At 34.6% G+C, this 10673-nt stretch overlaps 1 protein-coding gene across 1 annotated transcript; it reads left to right on the top strand.

The window, feature by feature from the left end:
* On the top strand, positions 1 to 10360 carry LOC133824318 (uncharacterized). The gene is made up of 4 exons (XM_062257195.1): positions 1 to 189; positions 9290 to 9394; positions 9715 to 9893; positions 10006 to 10360. Exons 1-4 carry the CDS (start codon positions 1 to 3, stop codon positions 10358 to 10360), a joined length of 828 nt encoding a protein of 275 aa, XP_062113179.1.
* The last annotated feature ends 313 nt before the right edge of the window (positions 10361 to 10673 follow it).

Genomic DNA, 10673 nt, shown 5'->3' with positions numbered 1-10673 from the left:
ATGGCTGCACTGACCCGGAAGAAGATCAACTTTGAGTGGACAAACAAGTGCGAACAGAGTTTTCAAGAGTTAAAAACTAGATTAACAACTGCTCTAGTGCTCACTATCCCAAAAGGCACAAAGGGTTATGCCATTTATAGTGATGCATCAGAACAAGGACTCGAAGTTGTATTGATGCAACATGGGAAGGTGATCGAATATGCTTCCCGACAACTGAAAAATTACGAGCAAAACTATCTAACTCATGACTTGGAGTTAGCAGTGGTAGTGTTCGCATTGAAGATCTGGAGACACTATCTCTATGGGATCCACTGCGACATAAACACGGATCACAAGAGTCCAAATATTCTTCACCCAGGGAGAGTTAAACATGAGACAACAAAGGTGGCTAGAATTGTTCAATGATTACGATTGCGATATATTGTACCACCCAGGCAAGGCTAATAAAGTAGCTGACGCGTTGAGCCAGCAGCCAATGGCTTATGAAATTTTGGTGAAAGAAATACCCTAAGAACTACAAACCGATTTATCCAAATTGGATTTGGAGATAGTAGTGGGAAGATTCGCAAAGTTATCCGTGCAACCCACGATCATGGAAGCGATCCAAGGGGGACAACTCGCAGATCTGTGGATCTAACGACTGGTGCATGGGACTATGAAAGACATGTGACAAGGGTTTCACATCTCGATTTGGGTTTCAAGGGCAGAGTATGCGTGCCCGATGATGAGGAGAGCAAGAGGCAAATATTTTATGAGGCTCACAATACTCCTTACGCTATGCATTTGGGAACCACTAAGATGTATCAGGATCTCAAAAGATACTTTTGGCGGGTAGGAATGAAGAGAGATGTAGTCGAATACGTGGCACATTATTTGACGTGTCAACAAACCAAGGCGGAACATCAGTGACCCGCAGGGTTATTGTAGCTGCTAGAGATCCCTGAGTGGAAATGGGAAATGGTCACCATGGACTTTGTTATGGGGTTACCACACACTCCGAAGGGGCACGACGCTATCTGGATTATCGTGGATAGATTGGAAAAACCCAGTCATTTCTTACCCATTAAGGCACATACGGCGTGGATGAGTTGACTGACTTGTACATTGCTAAGATAGTGGGATTACATGGGGTTCCCATCTCTATAGTGTCTGATCGTGATGGAAGATTTACCTCTAGGTTTTGGAGAAGAATGCAAATGGGATTGGGAACTAAACTCAAGTTTAGTACTGTCTTCCATCCACAGATGAATGGCCAGAGCGAACGAACAATTTAGACCTTGGAAGATTTGTTGAGAGCTTGCGTGATAGATGTTCAAGGTTCGTGGAGTGTAAAACTTCCATTTATTGAGTTCACCTACAATAATAACTATCATGACTCGATAAAATTGGCTTCGTATGAGGCACTATACGGAAGAAAGTGTCGATCTCCAATCCACTGGCATTAGACTGGTGAAAGGAAATTCTTAGGACTAGAAGAGGTAGACCAAGCTACGGAAGACATTAAGTCAATCCATTAGAGGATGTAGACCTCTATAGATCGACAACGCAAATATGTTGATCGTCATTGGAGACCATTAGAATTTGAAGTTGGGGACGATGGATGTATCTGCTACTTGGCGAACGTAATAGACAATGATAGGGAGTGTAAGCTACAACCATCCAAGGTAGCAGTGGCGTGCAAATTTCTGGAAGTGTTTCCTGAGGATCTTCCAGGAATACCTCGAACCAAGAAGTCGAGTTCGAGATCGAGTTGATTCCAGGCACCGCACCTATTTCAAGGGCACCATACCAGATGGCACCGACAGAGCTTAAAGAACTACAATTGCAACCGCAATTACAAGAATTTTGCTATAATCTCCACCTTGAAGGCTAGGAAATTACGGGACATTACAATTGCTCTGATACCAACTGTAACGTCCCGTAAAACCTCTTAACATAATTTGCAGAAAACATAACCATTTTCTAAATAAGGTAACCGAAAATCCATGTATAAAAAAAACTTTTCAAAAAAGTGAATTATAGTGTCATAATTTTAAAACATTCAACGAGCCCAAAATAAACTATTAGTTATCATGTGGGTTCAAAACCCCAAAACGTAAATTCCCAAAAGGTCAGTCCACATGTACATCCTCGCAGATAAACTCCAGCGCTCACTGATCCACTTTACCTTTGAGCTTACCTACAACACGAAACAACTAGCTAAGCGAAACGCTTAGTAAGAACAACTTAACAAACATAACCACAAAAACAGAGCAAGAACTTAACTAACTGTAACTAGGCAGATAATCAACCAAGAATAGGATTATGATGAAACCGAACCCTAACATGCAATTTAAGAACGTGTGAACGTCCTGGAAAACTTATGGTCATGCCTCATAACCAAAATTTATAACCTGAAGATACACCTGCACGCAGAAAATCCCAGAGCATACATACAATCTTAACTGGTAACATACATACTTACTTACTCAGTCGTATTATAACATACATACTCACTTAGTCATTCATATCATATCATACATACTTCCTTATGGTTCCGGAAGAACCTTCAACATAGCTTAACATATCTTAGCATATCTCACCATTAAGTCAACGGGTGTAAACTAGTTACACCGGTTACCCAGACTCCTAGAGGAATTCGGCAAACTTTCTTAGCCATAGAGATTTGAATCCGGAATTAATTTACTTACGTGTCAGGGAGTTTAATCGGATTCTTATGTCATGGGTGTTAAGTCAGACTTATTACATATTGTGATGGCTAACCGACTATAGCCACACATGCATCAGTGGCAAACCAGACTTCTTACATATCGTGATGGCCAACCGACACTACACCAAATACCACTTTCTATAATACATAATTATAAGCTAATTGGAAAAGTATTATAATAGGTAACTAAGAAAGCAGTAAACTTAAAAGGGAGGGAAACAAAAAAAAATTGCTGGGTAATGTTAAAATGGAGGGAAACCCACGGTTTCTGCCTAGCCCTATTCTCTCAAAACCCAATCCCTAATGACGCCTCTGCCTCTTTCTCTCACACTTGTTTCTCAACGTTCTTTCTCTCGCTCTCTCTCTCTCTCCCAGAGTCTTTCTACCCTCTCTCCATCGCATGAGCTGTTGGAGCACACAATGCTAGAGGAGCACTCTCTCCACTGGAATTGCAGGCTCTTTCTTCCCCAATTTGTGATCAAAGAGAGTGAGGAAAATGGCGATTGGTCAGTTCAAGGCATAGACTTTTTTTCGATTTGATGAAGCATCACTTCGAAACCGAAGAGGGTAAACAGCTTTGCAAGAAAGTTAATCTCGTTTACCAGATCAATCTCGAACCCAAGGTCTTATCTTTATTTTTATTTTTATTTTATTTTATTTTTTTATAAACTAAAAAAGGGGAATTTTGATTTGGGTTTGTGACTAAAAAAAGGGAATTTTGATTTGGGTTTGTGACAGATCTCGGCTTCTCCTCATCAGTCCCCGAACACTTTAAGGTTCAAGAACTATGGTTTTGGTGTTTTAATTTCAGGGGAACTGGGTTTATGGTTTTATTATTGCTTTAAACTTTGGATTTTTGTTGTCGGTGACTCATTTGTTTTAGAGATGTTATTGTTTTAATAAGGTTTTGAGTGTCTATTTTATGCATATTGATGAATATTCTAGAGAAATTTGCAGCTAAGTAAATTCATTGCTAATTTTTTTGATGAATATTCTCTTCCCTATTTATGGTTGAAGCTCCTCTTCATGTTTCAAATGTTCAAGTTATTGATCTAGTCACAGGGTATATGACTGCCTTCAATTCTGTTTGAAGAACCCTTTAGTTTTCACTCTTCCATGTTTGTAAGTGGAGATTAGTATTTTCTTTGCAGGAAGCCTTGTAAAATTGGGATTAAGTATCTTGAAGATGGAACCAAAGTAAGAGTATCTAGAGGCCTGGGTGCATCATGATCCATTATTCCTCGTCCTGAGATATTGAAGATAAGGACTATGCCAAGGACTATAGTTGGTACTTACTCTAATATTTTACGCTCTTTTTTTTCTTTTTCCCTCTAGTAAAATATGACTCTCCTCTTGATATTTTCCGTGTCACGAGGTATTTGAGCATGGATTCACTGCCTCAATTTTGCAATTCCTAAGATGTTGCATACTAAGAATATGATAGACTCAAGGCTGATATGGTTATCACTTTGCACATAACCTTAGATTCCGCATATAGACGCAAGTTAGCCAAAGTATTTGCTGTCTATATATACGCATATATAATAAGTATCGAACTATCGTATCCTGTAATCAAAAGCTGAATTAAAGATGTCTAGATTGCTCCACGTGACCTTGTAGTAATTTATCATTCCAATTGACTTTGCCAGATTGTGACTCCAAGTTTGTTTCTGAGACCCCCAATTCATATCTCGCTGTTGACCATTTCTTTAACTTGTTTTTCAGCTGGTCCAAAGGATACTCCAATGGATGTTGTGATGGAGAAGACTTATGATGCAAAAACAGGGTGAGGCATGCCTGAACATTGAAAGACTTGTATTCTTATATAGTTTTGTCATGGAATGGAACCAGGGTAAAGATATTGCAGAAAAGTGGCCATCTCAAATCTCAGTTGTCGCCAAGTGACAAAGAAAATATCCAAATTTGTACTCTGCTTCCTTTATACCTATTATTTAGTTGATGTTCTAGACAAGTGAATAATCAGATTGCTAATTTGGTGTCTGACCTTTTTTGGTTCAATGTGCTACTTTCATTTGCATATATGCTTTTACTGTGCTCTTCAATAAATTGTATTTCCCATAAAAGTAATCAACAAAGATAATCATATTTTTATCCAACCGTATTATGCCCACCAAAATGATGACAGGAGTGATTTTTGCCTAAAAAATTTTTACTTGCTGATTTAAATGCAATAATTTTACATTACTTTGGTGATTTTTGGTATCTTTTTAGTTGAATCTATTCATGATGTTTCATTTCTCTGTTCCTTGTTTTTCATGTATATGAGGATTTAATGCTTTGTTATATATAGACCTTGTTTAGAGTTTGTCTGATTTATTTTATTTTATTTTGGTTTGATAGAACTACCCGGTGTAACATCAGTAGATGCTTAAGGTGAGGCCCAATATTTAACCAAGGAGATGTTCAAGAAACCATTTCTGAGATTTTCAACAACTTTCTTTTGATTGGAAAATCGGAGATCAGTTTATTGAACTATGATTATCTTTCTATGATGGTTTAAGATTCTCTTAATGTATATAAGGTCAACATATGCATGTTCTCATCTGCATCTGTACAAGCCCATAGAGATGGTTTATGTTTGTTAGTGCTTTTCATGGAATTTCCTTTGATAATGCAATCATGTGAACAAAATTCTGCTCTGGTTCCAAACTTGATTCCAAATACAGTAATCCTGTCTTGCATTATCTGAAGCTCCAGAACCAAGCTCAAGATAAGGATGAGAAACTTAATTGGTAGATACTCCAAATTTTCATTTTGACTGCAGATAGCAGTACCATGATTTTGAATAAACTGCATATAAAATGCCAAATAATTATCAATGCACATAACAAATGAAAACAGGGGAAAAAATTGTTAGATTAGCTTATACAGGATCTTTATTTATTTTCATGTATATCTAATATTAAACAAATTAATACGAGATAGCCTAAAACATGTTTCTAAAATTGAATTCAAGAGAAACAAAGAATAGAATACTTACAGTATACGCAGCGGAATTAAAGAGTCCTTCCTTCAGTTTCTCTAACTCTTGTATCCTCTCTGTCGCAGAGTATTATCAAGAAACTTAACCGATCTTCTATTTTCTTCACAATCTTCCAATGTATCCTTAGAACCACCTAGACTAGTGTGGGCAATTCTCAACACATGAGATAGATATAAAGAGAAGAAGAGAAAATAACAAAGTGGCTTAGAAAAGGACTTGTGTTTAGAGAGAATCTAAAACTATCAAAAAATCTGACTTGTGACTTATCAAACTTCTGTTTTGACTTCTCTCTAAGCACTCCTTTTATAGACTCAATTAGGCCATTTAATTTAATTAAAAAATCAATAAAATAAAAACCATTTTGAAGCCCTAGGTCGAAATTATCATGGGCTATAGGCCCGTGAAATTTCTCATTTGATTATAAGCCCGATGGACTTAAAATCAAGGCCTCTATTATTTTCTATTGATTTAATTATTTAAATCCTTTATCAAATTAATTATTTATAATTTGAACCTTGATTTAAATTTATTTATTAATTTAGATACCAATTTATCTTAATTAATAAATCTGCCATAATTTCTCTTTTCTTCTCAAAATTACACAACTCTGTGAAACTATCCAAAATTGACCTGGTCAACTTTGATAATTCTAATTGATAATTAAATAAATTAATTGAGACTATCTAGATGATTTTATCCAAGGTACAATGGGGACCATGGGCCTATGAAATCAAGCTCCAATAAGTTATCATAATTCTAACAAATAAATTTAATAACTTATTAATTCCTCGTGACTCCACTATAGACTTGGAATTGTACTCTTGAATTCATAGAACGCTCTATAACAAATATAGATACGCTATTAATTATCCATTGTTACAACCATAATTGTCACTCAATCCTCTATAGACGGTCTACAATGAGATAGGACTAAAATACCGTTTTACCCCTCATTGTATTTTATCCTTAAACACTTAGTTCCTTGTAAATGATATTTCAGTAAACTAATTTAATTACTAAAATGAGATCTCTATCATTTATCACCTTGAACCAAACTAAAAGGAAACCATCGTTTCACTTCTTCATCAGAAGCTATAGATGTTCATATCTATGATTAACACTCCCACTCAATTATACTACCGAGTTCCCAAGATGTAAGTATGGGCTAGTACGTAGGGTAAGCTGGTAACGAACAAGTCAAAGAACTCAAATAATACAATCAGTTAGAATACTAACCACTCAGAATTGAGATTGAATTGACCTATGGTCAACTATATGATATGACTAGAATAGATAATAACGATATGTTTACTTATCTTATCAACTGTCAATATCGGTCCTGTCCGATGTAACAAATACATCCGATCTTATCTACTTTGCTAATGTTCTGGAAAGAACATAACACTGTAATGTGTAAGTAGATCATATCGTAGATTGGCAAGTCAGTGTAAATCCAGTGCACTGACTAGTCTTAGGACTAACTTATTTTGAACATATAATCATATTTATATTCCACTGTGATTACGTCACTATAAATAAGATTAGCTATATGCTTGGGATTTAATAGAAGTTTATATTAAAAAAATAATCATGAAAATAAAACATGTGAGCAAAGTGATTGACCAAGTCAAAAAATGATTTCTATTCTTTTATTGATAATAAAATGAGATTACAAAGAATTTGGGTTTTAATTAGGGCATAAAAACCCAACAAAAATGAAGGCTCACCATCCATATGGGCTTCAAATGATGATCCATTTCTATGGACTCATCACTGGACCCAAATAAATCACTATGCACTGCATCAACTTATGTTACTTTTATATGTATTTGCTTACTTATATTTTAGCATTGTATAATCCTCAATTCACTAGTACTCGTAGTTGCTGTGTTGGGAGTATCTATCATATAATGTCATGTGTCTTTTGTATTTTGCTTTTTATATTCTTCAATTAATGCAATTCTAGTAAAATTGCTCCATGATTAATATTAGAGGGATGCAAAAGAATTGGTGGAGAGAAAGAAAATGGAAAAAGAAAAGAAAGATCTTCTTCATTGTTTATATATTTCCTAATTTACTCAAATTATTAATTTTATTTTGTTTTAAATTATGTTGCTATAGCAAATTTTGGTAAGGGGAAAAAATTGCTCCACTGATTATTAGATTGAGGATATTAATGACATTTTCATAATTTAAGTTTATACTATTTTTATTAGTTCATTATATGAAGTCAATTTGAAAAAAAAAATAACAAAAAATAGAAATTGTTCATTAGTGGTTCTCAACTATCTTACTTATGTTTCTATTTTTTTTGTTTTACCGTAAGTATGTATTGTTTACGAGAGCTATTGATTTTGTAAGAGAAGGTGTGAGAAGAGAAAGACCTTGTAATATTTGATTGTTGATAGTAGATTGAAAAAGATTGCCCTCTTATGGTGTTGTTCTTGATTTTTTTGTTTGTTTGTGTTCTCTGATTTGATCTTATTTTGAGGTTTTGAGGCAAAATGGTCTTACCTTTACTTAGCATGGCTGATGAAATTAGCTTGACTTAGCATGACTTGAAATTTATATATTTGATCTTTGATTATAAGCCCTGTTTATTTTATAAAACATTCTGCATCTTCTTGTTGATTAAGATTCTAGGTTTTGTATATGGAGGTTTTACTTAGCTCTCTTCCTAGATAAAAGAGCCTAAGTTGTGGAGTATTACTAACATATTATATTTATTGCATTGAAATTTAATTAAATATTTTTATGATCATGATTTTTTGTAGCTTTTGTGTTGAAAAGACCCGACACTTCTGACCTGTAAGCAACTAAAAAGAAAGAAAGAAAGAAAGAAAGAGCAAACTTTTGTTGAGATCTGATGCAATTTCCTTCACAAATCGAAACATAGTTTTTGAATCATATTGAGGGGTAAGTTTCAAATACCATTAAAAATCATAAAATTAAAAATGTATGATGCATAAGATTTGAAACATAACCTTACTTTACAAAAGTAACATAATCAGAAAGCAAAAGCGTAAAATTTAGTAGCCTAGGATAAAACTAGACATAATATCAAAGTTTACAATTCTGTGTTTTGTTTTTATTTTAATGTCTTACTAGTTGTTTTTGGTTGTCTTAATTTTTACTATTTCGAGCTTAGCGTGGCCCACACAAATATATAAAAACATAACCATTTTTTAAAGCCCAAGGTAAGTGATAAAATAGCAAAAAAGGTTCCTCCATTTAAAACTAAGCATTAGTGGGTTTCGAAACCCAACAAGTTTTATAACCTTTCTTCACTCCTCAAAACAAAATAGGTTTCAAAACATAGGTTATGAAAGTTTTTTAAACCAACTATGGTAGAAGGCTACAATTTTTTGAGATTTGAAGAAATAATGAGATTTATATTTAGATTACTGAAGTGATAGTTCATTATCCTATTCCAGATTGACTTTCATTTCAAATGGTGCCACTGGTTGTCGCAGCCAGGGGTCTGAAACATGTATAATTACCTGCTAATACCATTTTTTTTTTGGTTATCTTAGTTATGGTGTTTGACAGTTAGTTTCCTGTGGAAATTTTCATAGGATGTTGACCTCTTTACCTTGTGGGCTGAGGAGACACTGATTGAAGACTATTTGGTTTTGACATTCTTTTCCTTGCGTATTACAAGTCATTTTGTATTTGCAATGGTGAGAGGTGGAAAACATTGTGCTTGCTTTTCAAGGTACTTTGTTATCCTTCTTTTGGAAGTGCTTCCTAAATTTTTTCTATTCTTAATCCTTGCTCCAAACTTTCTTATTCCAGGGAATTTTGTGAGGGTCATATAACTTGAGAAAGCTGGAAGTTTCAACTGAAGCAACACGGTCTTCTTATCAAGCAAAAATCCATCTGTTACTTTCCTAATAGTTGTTTCATTTGTCAATAAGTAAATCACTCTTAGGTAATTTTCCGTTGTTTCATTTTGGGATTTCTCATTAACTGTTTATATTGAACTTTGTGTTCTATACAGCCTGCTTTTTTTATTGCTGTATTTTCCGCCAAAGAGTTTATGGACGTCCAACCAGGTAATGTTGGTGATGGGAAGCTGCCAGCAATTGAGGTTTCCTCTGGGCCAGTAGAGTCTAAAAGTTCAAGCCTTGTAGATGCAGTACTTTGTTATGTTGTAAATTCTGACAGTCATATCAATAAGTAAGTTCTCCTAGAGACATCCTTAGCCTGATTTATCCCTCAATTTTTTTTTTCCGGTTGCTCTTTAAACTAATTTGTTACATATTTTGATATGTTAATTTCTTTATTCCAGCAAACCCTTTGTGCTGCTTAATGTACTCAACTTTTTAAAGGCATTGTGGCAAAGGGCGGCTCAATATATCAATATATTGGTTAGGTTGAAAATCTCTGAGAAGTTCAAGAAGCAATTGTCAAAATGCATTTCACTAACTTCTCTGGATTCTTTGCCTGATAGCCTGACTGAGATGGAAGCTCTAAATCTGGCATACAAATATCAGTGTCAATCTTCCATAATGGAAATAATGGCATATGACACACACACACACTATCCAATCCAAGACTTAATTGAATTTACCAATGAAAATGATACCCTGTGTAAGGTATCTCAGTTGGAATGTGTCCTTATTTCATTTTTGTCATTCTGGTAATTAAAATGTGTTTACAGGAAAGTTTATGCAAAGGATGTTAGAGAATAAATATTTATACTCAATGGAAATATGGAAAAACCAAAATACAACTCTATGCAAAAATACAATGGGCAAGATAATTGATTAAATAAACATTACAACTCAATTGCTCAAAATACAAGTAAATATAAAGAGGTAGAAGAAGAAGATTAAAAGCTCAAAACATTAATAATACAAGTAAATAAGAACAACAAGATCAAAAGAATGAAAATAAAACAAACTCTCACACAACCAAAGTGTAGAGTAGTGGGGATCACCAACTTGAACAAGGTTC

The sequence above is a fragment of the Humulus lupulus genome, chromosome 3, assembly GCF_963169125.1.
Source record: "Humulus lupulus chromosome 3, drHumLupu1.1, whole genome shotgun sequence".
Classification (NCBI taxonomy): domain Eukaryota; kingdom Viridiplantae; phylum Streptophyta; class Magnoliopsida; order Rosales; family Cannabaceae; genus Humulus; species Humulus lupulus.
The sequence above is the reverse complement of the archived record's forward strand: the minus strand, read 5'-3'. Positions and strand labels throughout refer to the sequence as shown.

Coding starts and splice junctions, on each gene's coding strand:
- LOC133824318 (XM_062257195.1), top strand. CDS start 1: ATGGCTGCACTGACCCGGAAGAAGATCAACTTTGAGTGGACAAACAAG. Junction 190..9,289: donor TATTGATGCAACATGGGAAG/GTGATCGAATAT, acceptor AAATTTTCATAG/GATGTTGACCTCTTTACCTT. Junction 9,395..9,714: donor GTCATTTTGTATTTGCAATG/GTGAGAGGTGGA, acceptor TGTTCTATACAG/CCTGCTTTTTTTATTGCTGT.